Source organism: Martes martes (assembly GCF_963455335.1).
Source record: "Martes martes genome assembly, chromosome: 7".
NCBI classification, from domain to species: domain Eukaryota; kingdom Metazoa; phylum Chordata; class Mammalia; order Carnivora; family Mustelidae; genus Martes; species Martes martes.
In genome coordinates this window covers 36,849,458-36,866,248 of record NC_137894.1, presented here as the reverse complement: position 1 = coordinate 36,866,248, position 16,791 = coordinate 36,849,458, and the positions used below count along the sequence as shown (strand labels likewise).

General features: G+C 36.4%; 1 protein-coding gene across 1 annotated transcript in view; it reads left to right on the top strand.

The window, feature by feature from the left end:
• Nucleotides 1–16,791, top strand: part of PRTG (protogenin) — a gene marked incomplete at both ends in the record, with an annotated part of 115,539 nt that overhangs the window by 57,210 nt on the left and 41,538 nt on the right. The window contains 8 exons of the mRNA XM_080808438.1: nucleotides 705–838; nucleotides 2,381–2,518; nucleotides 2,772–2,930; nucleotides 3,547–3,706; nucleotides 4,496–4,743; nucleotides 6,913–7,077; nucleotides 10,169–10,474; nucleotides 11,080–11,268. Of these exons, the coding sequence (XP_080664564.1) occupies nucleotides 705–838; nucleotides 2,381–2,518; nucleotides 2,772–2,930; nucleotides 3,547–3,706; nucleotides 4,496–4,743; nucleotides 6,913–7,077; nucleotides 10,169–10,474; nucleotides 11,080–11,268 (1,499 nt within the window). The remainder of the gene's footprint in view (nucleotides 1–704; nucleotides 839–2,380; nucleotides 2,519–2,771; nucleotides 2,931–3,546; nucleotides 3,707–4,495; nucleotides 4,744–6,912; nucleotides 7,078–10,168; nucleotides 10,475–11,079; nucleotides 11,269–16,791) is intronic.

Below are 16,791 nucleotides of genomic sequence, written 5' to 3'. Positions count from 1 at the left end.
CCAATCATAGGACCACCTGAGCACCTGCTTTGCCACCCAAGAATTTAGGAAACCAAATTAGACCTCCACTGTGGCAATAGCACTCCTACTTTGGGAGTCTCCCATATGCCCTGGTAGCTGCCCATTCTGTCTCCACCTCCCACTTCCAGTCTCCTCTGGCCCCACCACACACACCTCCAGTGATCTGCAGGTGGTTGAGGTTTAAGGATCAAGAACTTAATAGCAACTTCATAAAGTCTGATTTTTGTCCTCATGAGTAGCAGTATTCCAAAGTAGGTAAAAATCATTTGCTAAAATGGTAGGATGCTGAGATGGAAAATGTTATTCAAAAAAGCTTTTTTAAAAATACTTAGATTCAGGTCTATCTTGGAGAATACATCTATTTTAATAGGCAAGACATCAGGATTTGAAAAAAAATCGTACTAAGCTCTAGACCACCAGTTATATAAGCTATAATGTCAAATGTAACTTGTATAAAATCAGACTGGTAGATTTCACAAACCACATACTGCATAGTTATGCATGTTTCAGAGAGCTGTAGTGACCCAAATGAAAACAGTTGAGTCAAGCTAATATTTTAAATGGTCTTTAAAGTATTGCATTGTCTGGCACTTTAAAAAAGGTTGAATATATTAATCATAGAATACATGTTAAAATATAAAATCTCACCACAAAGAATTTAATCCCCTTTCTTCTTGTAACAGGATAACCGCCTTACCAACAGGAGTACTGCAGATCTATGATGTTGGCCAAAAGGATGCTGGAAATTATCGTTGTGCTGCTGCTACTGTAGCCCACCGACGTAAAAGTATGGAAGCCTCTCTGACAGTGATTCCAGGTACCACGCGGAAGCGACTTCAGCTTTTATTGGCCCAAGTATTTTTCTTTTGTGGCTGTAATAGTATGCCATAAAATAGTACTGTAATTTCACTTAGATTATTGTTATCTAGTTGGAAATGGTCATTTTTATCCTTTTTAGGCACCTCTTCTTTCACAGGCCCGCTTGTTTTAAGTTACGTCAACATCTTTAAGAAAGAATGAATATTTGTTTTGTAAAAATATAAAATGTGAAAAGAGAAAAACAATTATCCATTTCCACCAAAACTATCCATTGTCAATAAAGATGTATTTCTAGTTTGGTATTTTTTTGCTTGTTGTTTTAAAAAAATTATAATTTGCATTTATAAAAATGATACATGGTTATTATAAAGATTATATAATATATAATATCTATATATTATGTGTAATATATAAATATAGACATATAATATATATAATATAGGCATATTATATGTCTATAAAAATATAAAAAGAAAAACTTTTATATTAAACAATGTAAAAATGTGCAGATAGAAGTTTAAAAATATCTCCACCCCCAATACCCAGAAATTATCATTGTTAACTTTAAGTGAACATAATATCTATATTTTGCCATACATGAATATAGTTAGAAGGGAAATTAGTCAAAGAGATGAAGAGGCAGAAAGAAATATGTGTCTTATTAAAATGGAATTACATAGTTACTAGTTTTTATTTTTAAATAATGTAAATTTACTTGAATATAGTGGAAGAAAATCTGGACTGAAGACATTGTTGAACTTCATAAGAATGTTTGTTTTTCACAAGTTTCCTAAAAGATCCTTGGAGGTTAAAAAAATCTCTTTGGAAAACATTGAGAAACTGAAATTGTATTTTTAATGCTATGTTTTAACATCAGGTAGTATCTGTTAGCTTTCTGGTATGAAAGATTAAAGACAAAAGCACTCCAACACTTCTCTTCTCCCCACTGTCACATAAATTCTTAACAAGATTAGTGAAAGGATTAAATGAACGTTTAAGCCTCAATTAAAAGTGAATGATATGGAAACAACTAAATGTCCATCTACTGAAGAATGGATAAATAAAATGTGTTCTATCCATATAATTAAGTTCTGTTCTGTTATTATTACTCAGTAAAAAGAAATGAAATACTGGTACACGTTGCAACACAGATGAATCTTGAAAACATTTGCTAAGTGAAAAGAAGCCAGTTACAAAAAAGATCATAAAATATATGGTTCCTTTCTTACGAAATGTCTAGAACAGGCAAATCTGGAGAGACAGAAAGATTAGTGGTTGCCAGGCTGGGGAGAGGAGATTGCTAATAGGTGTGGTGTTTCTTTATTTTTGGAGTTCTAAAATTGATTGTGGTAATAGTTGCACAACTCTGAAAATACTAAAAATCATTAAAATATCATCAAAATGGTGACTTGCTTATTATGTGAGTTATATCTCACTAAAATTATTTTTTAACTGAATAACTTAAGGATATTTTAACTTGTTTCACTTATTATATCTTATTTGTAATTTCTTCTCATATTATGCCTTTTCCTCCTCAAAGCTAAAGAGTCTCATTCCTTCTACACACCAACCATTATAGCAGGCCCACAGAACATAACAACGTCTCTTCATCAGACAGTTGTTTTGGAATGCGTGGCCACAGGAAATCCCAAACCAATCATTTCTTGGAGCCGCCTTGGTAAGTTTTCTCAGGGAAAGAAGTCTTTAAACTTTGTTCATTCTAAAGAAACTGATAAAATGTTTATTTTATATGCAAAACACATGTTTGTCATTTAAGTTGCTTTTAACTTAATGGCATTTCAGTGTGTAGAGAAAAGGTTTTTGTGTAGCAAATTTTATACTTTTTTATGGTATGATGAGATAGTGATCTTTTGACATAATTTTAGATCTTATGTTACATTATTTTCACTGAAGTATTCTCTTGGAAATAGATCACAAGTCTATTGATGTCTTTAATACTCGGGTACTTGGAAACGGTAATCTCATGATATCTGATGTCAAGCTGCAACACGCTGGAGTATATGTTTGTCGGGCCACAACCCCAGGCACACGCAACTTTACAGTTGCCATGGCAACCTTAACTGTCTTAGGTATGTTTTGTTTCATTCTGCATTCAGGAGAATCTTGTATTTTAACATTTGTTGTTTTATCTCATTCATTGCTTACTTATGCCTTTCTTGAGTTTTGTAGCATTGATATGAAAGTTGATATGAAATATTGTAATCCAACAATGAATTTTAGGAGAAAATTAAAGCCCTGGGTTAAATGTAATTATCATGCCTCCTGTTTGCCTGCATACCATTATGTTCCTTCTTATTTAAGCATCCCTTTTATGTCTTTGTTTACCCACCAGCAAATCCACATATCCATTTACCAATCTAAAATTTTAATCTGTTGGTTGTGGGCACGCACAAATGGCTGTATGTTATTGGGCTTAGTTAAGGTGGACCGTAGTGTACATATTTTTAGCGTGTTGACACAGAGGTTCTCAATAGGAAAAACCTCGGGGAAGTGGACATCTGAATGAGCAATGCTGAGAAAAGGCATCTGGATAGATATATGTAGAGCATAGATAAGAGGCTCCGAATGTTAAATATTTTCAAGGACGGGACTTGAGTCATTTGCCAGACTCTTCCTTGCCTATTTGTATCATTCCTGTTTTGGGGACATGGAAATTTTTTTCTTTTCTTGTTTCTTTAAAAATAGCTCCACCTTCATTTGTTGAATGGCCAGAAAGTTTAACAAGGCCTCGAGCTGGCACTGCTCGATTTGTATGTCAAGCAGAAGGAATCCCCTCACCCAAAATGTCATGGTTGAAAAACGGGAGGAAGATACATTCAAATGGGAGAATTAAAATGTACAACAGGTGGGCTATGCTACTGTGCTACTCTTTTAGAGAACATATAATGGCTTTCATAATTGTTATGTGAACTGGTTATAATACCAAATATCTAAATTATCTTGGTATTTTAAACTAAAATAAAAGAGAAGTTAAGATTATAACATCAGCACGCCAGAGATTCTTCCGTGTTTTATATGATCATGGAAGTGGTAGATTATAATGAAATAAATGATGGACAGTCCCCTAGACTTGGGTACTCGTCCTGATAAGCTAGTAGCTAAGTTACTAGCAAGCATATTATGCCTTTGGGGTCTCAGTTCCTTCTTCCTTTACAGATAAAAAGAGAAACTAAGAAGGAAATATTCAAATCTCAAGGAATTTTTTCACAGCTCAAACTTAATGATTTTAAGAACTCCTTTTTATTAGTATAAATATGAATCTTCTTGTAACATTGCCATATGTTTAACAAAACTTTAAAATTTTTGTTTATCTGAATTTATGTAATGTTGCAAAGTTATATAAATTAGATGCTATTACAGAGTAATATACTTTCTTATAAAAGCCAAATTTTAAAAATGAGATTAGTCACTCACCTAAAGCAAACAGGATTTGGATATCACTATTACTTAATTAAACTCAGAAAATAAGAATAATTTTAAGCAACTCAGGTTTTTCAGTAGGGTTGACTACACAGTTTTTTGTTCTTAGTATAAACTTTTGCCACTTAAAATGAGAGTGAATTTAACAATAGTTTAAATGTATTTCTACATCATTCTTTGCATTTTTCATAGAAGTATTTTTTTCTTTCTTCAGTAAATTGGTAATTAACCAGATTATTCCTGAAGATGATGCTATTTATCAGTGCATGGCTGAGAACAGCCAAGGATCTATTTTATCTAGAGCCAGACTGACCGTAGTAATGTCAGAAGACAGACCCAGTGCTCCATACAATGTGCATGCTGAAACCATGTCCAGTTCAGCGATCCTTTTGGCTTGGGAGAGGCCACTTTATAATTCAGACAAAGTCATCGCTTATTCTGTGCACTACATGAAAGCAGAAGGTAAGCAATTTGAGGAGTATTTATTTTCAACTGCTACTTCTTGTTAGTAATTTCAGTATGAGTGACATCTTACAGAATCCAGAAAAAAATTTTTTTCTGGATGTCGGTTCTATAGTATTTATCTCTTTTAGTAAAATAATCTATCACCCACATATCAGTTTTTGCTAAATGTTCTTATTATTGTATACCTTGTATATATATGTATAGTTTAAGATTTTTATGTTTAGAAATAAGTATCATCTCTGCCTGCTGAAAATTAAAGAGTGGTGGAGTGATGAATTTCATTCCAGCCAAGATATAAATTCTTTAGCAATTGAAGTATGCAGTTACATAGGAACACTGGTGTAACTGGTTCAGAAAATAATACAGTAAATTATGGTCACTATAGCATGTTATTTTTAAGGGGGGGAAGTACACATTATCAGATTCCCATAAGTTGATTTTATATGTTTTGAATGCTTCCTGAAACCATTTAGAACCTTAAATATTGAACAGGACTTTCTTTATTGATATGTCATTTCTTATATAAAACTAGAAATCAGATCTGCCTTAAAATTTTTATTCAGAACTATTAATTCCATTTTTTTGCAATCTTTTTTGCCCTAGTATTTTCTTTTGGGAAAAAAAAAAAGGAAAAGGAAAGCTACTTAGAAATCCTAGAGATTTCTCTACTGATCTCTTGTAGAAACCACAGAATTTACAAGTTTTAATTGTGCACACAATCCAGATTTTATGCAGTAGACATTAAAACAAACCCCAGCACCCAAAAATGATGGTATGATAAAGTTGTTCATAGAAACAGGTGGTTTGTTGTTGTTTGTTTTTTGTACTTTGATGTAGTATTTTGAAAAGGAATATTTTGAATTTAAATCAAGAGTTGTGTTAGCAAGAAGAATGAAAGTCTAACTGAGCCTGTTGGAGTATGTTAATTCCCTTCTTAGTGATTTAGGAAGGTAAAAGGAATGCTGGTTTTGGTGGAGACCACTCTTGTTCGCTATTATGGTTGTTTCATTAGAGCCTCCACATGTGGCTCAGTGGTCTATTCAAGGACAGAACAAGGCTTTTTAATTCGAACTCAAGGACCTTGTTTGGTAGGTCAGAAATCGTACTATGCACTTCCTAATTAACGAGCCATTAGCCAGTCTGTTGTGAAATGGCTGTAATCTTGTCTAATTAAAATGCTATCAAGTTAATTCAGAAATGTGGGAAAACTTAATAGTGGAATTTGCCTTCTGTTTTGTTTATAAATCCAGCGTGGGGGAGAAGGGCCTTCGTCTTAGAGCATTTTGATGAAGTTGACGTGCATTTACCCTGAATTGTTCTCAAAGCACAGGAGCTGCCTTTGCATTTACAGATTTGCGCCATAGGAATTAAATCCCACAAAGACAAATTCTTTTCTGTATCTTGCCATGCATATTTTATAAAGAATTGCTGAGAATTTTTTTTTCCCCCTCTTTGGGGAGAAAAAAAAGTTCATTGTGGAACAAAGTGTTTCGAAGCACATTCCGTGCCTCCCAGTTCTTTTGCTTTCAGTATAAATAAAAAGAACAACTTGTGTCAGTCAAATTTAATAGAATCTCTAGGGCCAAAATGAGATCTTTTGCAGGACGACTTTTGGTTTGGTTTGTTTTTATAAAGCGTAGAGCCATTACATTCCCTACTGTCTCTGCATTTACGTATAAAAGAAAAAGGAAGGCATGAGTTAAAGCAAGTAAAACTTAACACCTTTTGCAGGACAAATGTTGGTTTGGTTTGTTTTTATAAAGTGCAGAGCCATTACATTCCCTACTGTCTCTCCATTTATATATAAAGGAAAAAAGAAGCCATGAGTTTAAGCAAGTAAAACTTAACACTGTTACGAACTACAGAGTTCTGTAACTTTAAGCTCTTCTGTGTTGCTTCTGTACATTGTCTCTGCTATGGGTTTTGACTGGATTTTAAAACAAATTCAGAAGAGATTAATTATTTTCAGTTTCATTTATTAGGGAAGAGTTCAAACTAATTTGTAGCAAGACATAGTTACTTTTAGAAATCACTTTTATTTTTAAGGGTCACAAAAGTTAGCAGAGATTAGATCAGAGAATCAGTGTTTCACAGTAAGGGAAATTGGTCTTGTTCACTTTATTGTTTGAATATTCCTAATTTTTAAACACTAATGCTTTAATCTAGGTTTAAATAATGAAGAGTATCAAGTAGTCATCGGAAATGACACAACTCATTATATTATTGATGACTTAGAACCTGCTAGCAATTATACTTTCTACATTGTGGCATATATGCCAATGGGAGCCAGCCAGATGTCTGACCATGTGACCCAGAATACTTTAGAGGATGGTAAGAAAACACAGTCTGTGTCATTTAAGTATGAACATCAATATGTTTAATCCATTTCAATGAAAAAATATGTTTTAAATTAGAGAAAATATCCTCTTTTTGGTTAAAAAAAATAATAAAAACAGGTGTGGTTACCAGCAGGGTAGTTTGCCATTTCAAATTTGACCCTCATTTTTTGACAGTAACATGATATAGGTAAAGAATTTTTATAACTGATAATGTATAACATAAATTTTAATAATAAGATTCTTGTATTATTGTATTTCTTCAAGTTTCTTAGTTTAAATTGTAAGGACATTGACTTTTTAAAAAATATTTTCTTGACATTGCAGGTTTTTTTTTTTTTAAGCAAGTGGAACAAAATGTGAAATTTTCTAAGCATGAGTAAATATGAGTAAATATATAATGAAGAGAGGTCAGAGGTCTTGGACCTCTGAAACTGGGAGTTTTTGAAATTTAGTAAACTGTCCATTAAAAAATATTCTTAAAAAATCAGCAGTCAGTCTATTTTTAGATATAATATGTTTATTCTGTTTAAGGAGGGAAGTAATAGTTCAGTTCGGTAACAGACTCTGGATTGGAAGTTGAGTGCTTTTGAGATGGCAGGCCTCCATATCGTCTTATAATGGTAGGAGATCCCATTCCTTAGGAAAGTCCTGAGGCCGATTCTACTCATGATTCATCACCTCTCTCTCTCTCCAGGGGCTCTCCAGAAGGCCCATTTTTGTACCCTTCACTGGGAAAAGGGAATGATTTAACATATGCTTAATTATACTGCTTTCCTCTACAGATGTTTTTCATCCTCACAGAATGGTCCACCCTTAGTTTTGAAAATACTTTTTTGAAGATTTTTTTTTTTTTTAATCAGAGAGAACAAGATAGAGAGAGCACAAGTGGAGGGAGGGGCAGAGGGAGAGGGAGAAGCAGACTCCCTGCTCAGCGGGGAGTCAGGGGGGTTGATCCCAGGACCCTAGGATCATGATCTGAGCTGAATGCAGATGCTTAACCGACTGAGCCACCCAGGTGCCCTTCAAAACATTTTTGGGGAGATGATTTTCATATCACTTTCTTTGTTCATTTGGTCCCAGATCTCTTACTTATATCTCTATTATGCCCCTTACTTAGATGCTTATAAATTCAGAGTTTGATGAAATGAAAAAAACATTACTGATCTGGATACTCAGTTCCAAATTCAGCTTTCATTAAAGAGTCTGTTCTGTTTTAGGGGTGCCTGGGGGGCTCAGTAGTTAAGTGTCTACTGTTGGCTCAAGTCATGATCCCAGAGTCCTGGGATCGAGTCCTGCACGGGGCTCCCTGCTCAGCAGGAAGCCAGCTTCTCCCTCTCCCTTTGCCATTCTCCCTGCTTGTGTGCATGCTCTCTCTCTCAAATAAATAAATAAAATCTTAAAAAAAAAGTTTATTCCATTTTAGAGTGAATCACAGTATTTATGACCTCTTGAGTTCTCATCACATTTAACTTCTGACATGCATATCTAAGATGAAACGTGGGCTGGGGAGGTGTGCTCTTTTGGGGCTCGTGGGGGTTTCTTGGTGTATGAGGTGTATTCCTCCCTATATCCTTGAAGAAGAGGAGTCTGACCATGGCAAGCTACTTGTTAAAGCCTGCCAATTCCAGTTATGACCTCAAGATTTTTTTCTTTTAAACCTTTTCATACTCTGTAACTGTTTTACTTAATGAAGTTTCATTCTCTTTTCTGAATAACACAGACTTCTGACCCCGCTTTTCATGTTTCTACACCAGTTTCTCCCCAGTTCCTAACCCCGTACTTGTCAGGTGGAGGTGTGTGGGTGTCTCAGGGGCATAGCAGCCTGCAGTAAATACAAGTAACAGTTCTCTCCATTATCTCATGTAATCCCTACATAACGCGGGATAGAAGAACTATGGTTATAGAAGACATAGTAAAGTACAGGGAGTAAGAATGTGGGCTTTTTCAATCTGCCTACCTATGCGCCTTTACTAACAACCTGTGTGACCTTGGGCAAGTGATTTGACCTCTTTGTACCTCAGTTTCCTCAACTATACAGGTAAATGATCATGGTACTGCCTTTGGTTTTTGTGAGAATTCATGAGTTCATACACATCAAGGACTGAGAAATGCTTAATAAACTGACTTTCCCTTTTCTACCTATTAATTCATTCACGCATGAGTTCATACACATCAACGACTCAGGAATGCTTAATAAATTGATTTTCTCTTTTCCACCTGTTAATTCATTCACACAGCAAATATTCATTGAGTACCTGCTATCTGTTATTCAACATTTAGTAGTGAACAAAAGAGACAAAAATTGTCCCTGATTTCATGGACTTAACTTTCTAGTGGGAGATGGGGCAGAGGAACAATAAACAAGATAAACAGTCCATTATGTATTTATATGCTATGTGGGATATTGATAACTATCCACGAGAAGGAGAAAAAAGCAGGGAAAGGGAGTATGCAATGTCGGGAGGATTTGAGACTTGAGACAGGGTCACCCAAGAAGGGCTCACTGAGTAGGTGACATTTGAATGAAAACCTGAAAGAAGTGAAGGTGGCGAGACAGGTGACTGGGGGAGGTGCGGGCTCAGTAGAGGAAATGGACATTGCTAAGGGCTGGAGAGTAGGGAGCAAGTGGAAAACAGTAGGAGATTAGGGCACAGAATTCATGAGAAGCCTATGTAAGTACATAAGGCTTTGTAGGAAGCCACGGGGAGGACTTGAGCTTTTACTATTTTTTTTCTTTTGGAAGATTTTATTTTTTTATTTATCGCAGAGAAAGCAAGGGGGAGCAACAGGCAGAGGGGGAGGGAGAAACAGGTTCCCTGCTGAGCAGGGAGCCCTATGCTGGGCTTTTACTTTCAGTGACACTTTGCTTTCTTTGGTTCTCTATGCTTGATCCTTCCTAATTATTTTTCCTTCATTTTTTCTGGTTTGTGATCTCCTTACCTGAAAACCCCTGCTAAGGCTGATAGTATCTCTCCTTTATTATGTTATGTGATGCTCTTAAGAGAATTCAGTAAATACTGGTGTGCTAACTGATAGTTTTGATTCTAAATATTCATAAGCATCCTGTTTTGTTGCATTACTAGTTCCGCTGAGGCCTCCTGAAATCAGTTTGACGAGTCGAAGTCCCACTGATATCCTCATCTCCTGGCTGCCAATCCCGGCCAAGTACCGACGGGGTCAGGTGGTCCTCTACCGCCTGTCCTTCCGCCTGAGTACTGAGAATTCCATTCAAGTTCTGGAGCTCCCAGGGACCACACACGAGTACCTTTTGGAGGGCCTGAAACCCGACAGTGTCTACTTGGTGCGGATTACTGCTGCCACCAGGGTGGGGCTGGGAGAGTCCTCTGTGTGGACCTCACATAGGACACCCAAAGCTACAAGTGTGAAAGGTAAATCCCAAAACGCTATTGAGGAAGAGTACTTTTACTTTTTTGAAACTTATTTTTATAAAATCAAAGTTATGTTTAAATGGTATTTTATGAAAGAAAATTCTTCATAAGTGGCTGAGTCCAGATCAAACTGAATTACCAAAAGTTGTATATTAATAGAGACCTAGTTAATATTATTGCCATATATTTTTTTAAAATCATCCATTTAATAGAAAGACCATAGACTAGGAAGTCCTAGACCCTCTTCTTTTAATAATGTGAAATGTAACATGACTGGGGTTTTTGTTGTTCATTGATTAATAATAATGCCTTTTCTACACAGAGGAATAATGAATGGTCAAAATTAGGAAGTCCTCATTGTCTCTTTGAGAAAAAAATATTTAAGTATAGATGGTATTGTGTTCCTATTTATATACCGTAGGGTTTTTTGTAAGGTAGTATTTTATATTTTTAATTCTGTCTCAAAGTTTAATATTGTGGAATTTTGAAAATTAAAGTATGATTGCTTGGAATTGTACTTTTTTTGCAGCTGTTCATTTAAAACTGGGTGTATTTGTATGAGTTGTGGATTTTTTTATGCATACATTTCCGGTGGACTTTTCTAGCCCCTAAGTCTCCAGAGTTACATTTGGAGCCTCTGAATTGCACCGCCATTTCTGTGAAGTGGCAGCAAGATGTGGAGGACACAGCAACCATTCAGGGCTACAAGCTGTACTACAAAGAAGAAGGGCAGCAGGAAAATGGACCCATATTCTTAGATACCAGTGACCTTCTCTACACTCTCAGTGGTTTAGGTGAGTGAGCCCATACTGGGCTTTCGTTTTTTCCTTCCTCTCTGACCAGCTGGGAAAAGAGTTTTTGGATATAAGGCAGAAGAACTGACTTACTGGTAAAAAGGGAATTGCCCTTAGGAAATCACTGTGTATATCCTACTGCTTGAGTCCAGGCTGGCCTTTGACTCACCATCATGAGCAAACTTGTCAGTGGTCAGATAACTGTGTTATCTTTCCCCCACTTCTGGGCATCCACTTTTCTTTCTGCAGTTTACTTCTGGTAGAATGAGAACTGATCAATTATGGTGAGTGTATGGTGTACATAAAATAGCAGTATCACCAAATGAGCAGAAAATAGGCAACGATTAACTTAGAAATTGTCTGAGAGTGCTATGTAGGTGCATTGTTTTCACATATAAAATATATTTAAATTATGTACACAATAATGCTCTTACATATGACCCATGTCACTATACGTATTTATTTTTGTAGCTGTGACACAGAAACACCAGAGAAAACGCATTCAGCCTTGTGTTTGGGTTTATCACAATTGCGAAAGACACCATTTTATTCTCTGTTCGTCTTATCATTGCTGAGTGAAGAATTTCATCATGTGACCATGTTTAATGGAAAGTAAGGAAACTTATGTCTACAATAAGTACCTGGGTATAAACAGATAGCTACTTAAGGTATAAAATGCATACTCAGTTATTTCTTAGTTATTTGTTAAAGCAGCAACTTTACTTAGGGTTCCCAACTAAATTCCTGTTGAATTGTTACAGCACATTCTGCACATAGTGGAATCTTACAGTGCTCTCCAGCTTTCCCCCTCGCAGACTACCTTTGGAGTGCAGAAGGGGAAGAGGTGCGGAGACCCCACTAGGGAGAGCTCCATTTGCTTCTTTCAGGCCTGTGAAAACAGCAGGAGTCCTGAGACCCTGCACGTGAAAAGCAGTGGTGGGAGTCTGTTTTTAGAGGCAGGGACATGCGACCCCATCCTCTGGTTCTTTACTGTAGTTTTCCAGATGGCATTTTGCTTCTAATCTTATTGTCTTGGATGTTAATTTAATCTGCATTTGCTTAAATAAATTTCACTATTGATCCCTGTCACACAGTTTTATAAATGATGATGAGAAGTTACATATGTTCCAGGCTGACCTTCCTTAAAACCACTGACGCAGAGGTGATGTTAGCCCAGCCTGTCACCAGAGTCAGGAGCATTTATTTCTAGCTGAGGTTCCTCAGTATGCTCTTACTTTCTATGTTCATATCCTTTATTCAAAAGAGTTGCACTAAGTTATTGAGTAAGAAACAGGATTTGGGACAATTGCTGATGAAAAATCATACATCAAACTCAGTATTTCCAATTCCTTCACTGTTAAGGAAATAAAAATAAGTAGAAGATACAAAAAATAAGTTCATGGAGCACTCTTCTTGAACACACATAGGTAGCTTGTTTTATTTATTTATTTATTTAAATATTTTATTGATTTATCTGACAGAGAGATCACAAGTAGGCAGAGAGGCAGGCAGAGAGAGAGGGGAGAAGCAGGCTCCCCGCTGAGCAGAGAGCCTGATGTGGGGCTCAGTCCCAGGACCCTGAGATCATGACCTGAGCCGAAGGCAGAGGCTTAACCCACTGAACCACCCAGGTGCCCCTAGGTAGCTTGTTTTAAACAAATGAATAATGTATTGGGAAGAACAGAGTAATGTTCTGTTTGTGAGAAGTTTATAGAAACATCTTATTAAAACTTTGTCAAGGGGCGCCTGGGTGGCTCCTTACTCAGCGGGGAGCCTGCTTCTCCCTCTTCCTCTGCTGCTGCCCCTGCTGTGCTCTCTCCCTCTTTCTGTCAAATAAATAAATGGAATCTTTAAAACAAAACAGTGCTTTAAAATTTAAACGTTTTCTATAGGTGCATACAAATATAGAGAAGACCCATTGATCTTTGTTGAAATTTTTTATAATCTCTAGCTAATAGCTTTTAGTACTACGGACTTTTCTTTCCTCCTGTGTTTTAAAAATAAATCACATCTGTTACAGCCCATGTTTTTATGTTATAAAATCTGTTGTGTATTCATGTGTTTTGGGTAATCCAGCTTAAAATCACTGTGTAATGCATACACTGGGAAATTATTTTGTTATAGTCAGTATGCCTCTCTGTTAAAAATAACTCCATGTTTCCTGACTGTGGAATTAGACTGAGTAGTTGGGGTAATTGCAGTGCAGGGTAACAGGGGACTCCATCTCAGCCTTGGGACTTTCTTTGGATAGCAGATTCCACACCCCTGGAGGTCCCAAGCCAGGGCTGCAATGGGCTGACCAGCAGAGATGCAGTTGTATAGATCTAAGTATTGTATGGCTGTTGACTAGCTCACCTTTAAAACGCTTTTTAGGGGCACCTGGGTGGCTCAGTGATTAAGCCTCTGCCTTCGGCTCAGGTCATGATCTCAGTGTCCTGGCATCGAGCCCCACATCAGGCTCTCTGCTCAGCAGGGAGCCTGCTTCCCCCCCCCCCCCGCCCCCCCGCCTGCCTTTGCCTACTTGTGATCTCTCTCTGTCAAATAAATTAATAAAAAATCTTAAAAAAAATGCTTTTTAATCTTGAGAGCTGTAGGGTCTGTAGAGTCTTCTTTTTTAGAAAGACACCGTTGAGGCCTAGCTGAGCTTATACTAAGTTGAATGTGTGTAACCCACTGAGCAGGCAAGTGTTAAGAGCTCTCACTCCTTCCCTTCTTACTTTCAGCTATTGGGAGAGCAGTATGTTCTGTTAACTGGACAACTGACCATCTGTGACCATTTTTAGCAAGAGCATCTGGCGGTAGCTGCCTGTTTAACAGAGAGTGATGTGTGTAGAGGGCAGTAGGTTAAGGGAACCCTATCTGTGTCTTGCATGGTGAATACTTTCTTTCACAGAGCTTTTGTACATTAAAGATGCTCTGACTAGAACTAGATTCACTAAGTAGGCTTGGAAATGTAATTTAAATGCTTCTGTTTGCTAATTCAGTGTCAATTTGAGTAGCAAACTGATGTCTCAAAATTTCATTTTCATACTAATCCCTTCTCTGATGCCCTAATACACTTCCTTTTGTTACTTCTGCTAATTAAGTTTTCAACTAAAAAGTATGTTATTGGGACACATTCTCCTTGGTAACATACAGTTCTTTGTTTCTAAAAGAAAGAAATGAATTTGTGTATTTCAATTCATTTAATAAGAATTAACAAATTATTTTTCTAAATAAGGCGTTGTGGTACTAAATGAAAAGATTTAACAGATGTGACCTCTGCTCAAAACAAGAAAAATTAAAGCAAAGACACTAACTTGATTTACTTTCCTCCAGAAGTTCTGATTAACTAAATTTAATTGTACCTAGTAATTAAAGTTGTTTGACAGCATTTTATACTAAACCCTCAATGCTCAGTTCAGAGATGTAGAATGTTTTGTTTTTAAAATGGCTGAAAAGATTATTTTGTCCTTACTAGTGTAATAGAAATAATGGTAGAGCAGTAGAGGTATTTTGATGTTGCTGGTTTGTTCTAGTTTAATGATTTGTAAATACACAGTTTGCTTTTAATTAGAAATGGTTTGGTGGTTGGGAAAAAAGCATTTGGCTTGTGATTAAATGTTTATGTGATTTGTTCTAAATTGTGGTTTTTTTGAGGTTTTCTTTAAGATTTGCATCTTTGTTGTGATGATTTTCATTCAGTTTTTCTCCCCTTAACACTTCTCATGTTTACCTTTTTAAGCAGAATTTTAAAACATTCATTAAGTTTATCACATAATAAACAGAAGCAAAATTAATAGCATACTTGTATTCCCTAATAACAGATTGAAATAATTTGGTGTTTTTTTTTTAAGATTTTTTAAAAATTTATTTATTTGACAGACTGAGATCGTAAGTAGGCAGAGAGAGAGGAGGAAGCAGGCTCCCTGATGAGCAGAGAACCTGATGTGGGGCTCGATCCCAGGACCCTGGGATCATGACCTGAGCCGAAGGCAGAGGCTTTAACCCACTGAGCCACCCAGGCAGTCCAATAATTTTGGTTTTTTGTCTGTTTATTTCAGAAATTGGCTTCAAATTCTGAAGTTAGTTTCTAATTTCAAAGAGAACTATTTTCATAAGCTGTCAGAAGCTTCTTAATTTTTCAGTATTTCTGTAATAAAGGGGAAAGGGGAGATTATTTAGATGGTCCTGTTGTTAGTTTAGCGTTTGGGACACTGATAATCTTTAGCTTCTATTTTGCCGAAGAATGTGTACTATTAACATTTCACAGCAAGCTTGATTAGTGAGCATGAGATTCAGCACCAATTACAAAGATCCAAAATATTTAAAGTCAGTAATGTTCCTGGATTCCTTGCACACCTTCAAAACTTACCGATCTTTTTTTGAGAAATCCAAAATGGAATTCCCCTAATTGGGGGGGATAGGAGGCCAAAAAAACCCCCAAAACAAAAACAAAAAAAACCAATCCCTGAGTGACAAGTAGTTTTAGAGTCCCTTAGCCAATTTCTATGGAAACATGGTAAAATTAAGTCAGATTTCTGGGTGTTATCCTTTACCATAACAGAATAGGATTCGGTTGATCTGAGGAAAGAAAATCAAGAGGTACCACTGGTGAGCCAAACTCATGTAGCTGGAGGGAGTTGTAATCTTTCCTTTAGTCAAGACAGGACAAGATTTTGTGGCATAAAAGAGACTACTTTTATCAGAGAGAGTTCATTGTGAACCTCACTATAATAGTGATTTTGTTTTGAAGAGAACTAGAATCACTCAGTTTACGAAATATGGAAGTCACGTTTTAAGGCAGGCCAAAGTCTTTTCAGAGACTGTGTTCCCTCCTTCCTCTCACACAAGGAAGCCTTAGAGAACACTCAGAAAAATCTTTGGAAACATGCTACAGGTGAAAATCCTTGTATTGTGGCTGTTTTGCAATTTTCTTGCTGCACCCCATAAGATAGAGTAAAAAACTACACCATATTTTATAAACAAATCTTCCCAATTGTGTATAGTTTCGAGTATATCTTAGCATACTGACTTTAAGCCTAAAAATTCCTTTCAAATAATTTGGTGGCTTGATGTCAACTACCATCTCAAATATCATTACAGATGCCAGGATTCTTCTGTTTTCTAAAGTAACATATAATCAACGTAGGCATCATGAAGCACTCCGCCCAGATTAGTGTTGACTTCACAAAGTAGCTTTGGTTTCTGTGAGATCAATGTGCATTTGTTTGTTAACAGATCATTTTTAGGGATTGGTGTAGAAATTCCTGGACATTATTGCTGTCATTTACCACAGGCAAGATCACTGGGGACATACCTCACATTTTTTGCCTCTCTTCAGTTCTTCTATGCTTTATCACTGTTAAATTCCACTTTTAGTAGAAATAGTTCCTCTGAACAGTGTCTGATTGCACTCTCCCTTTCCTTCCTTTCAAAGAATTACAAAATAAATTCATTTAACTCACGTGAATAATTTTGGAAACCACTTACTCTGTAGGCCAGAAAACTGACTGACAATGTGGGACTGCAAATTATAACAAA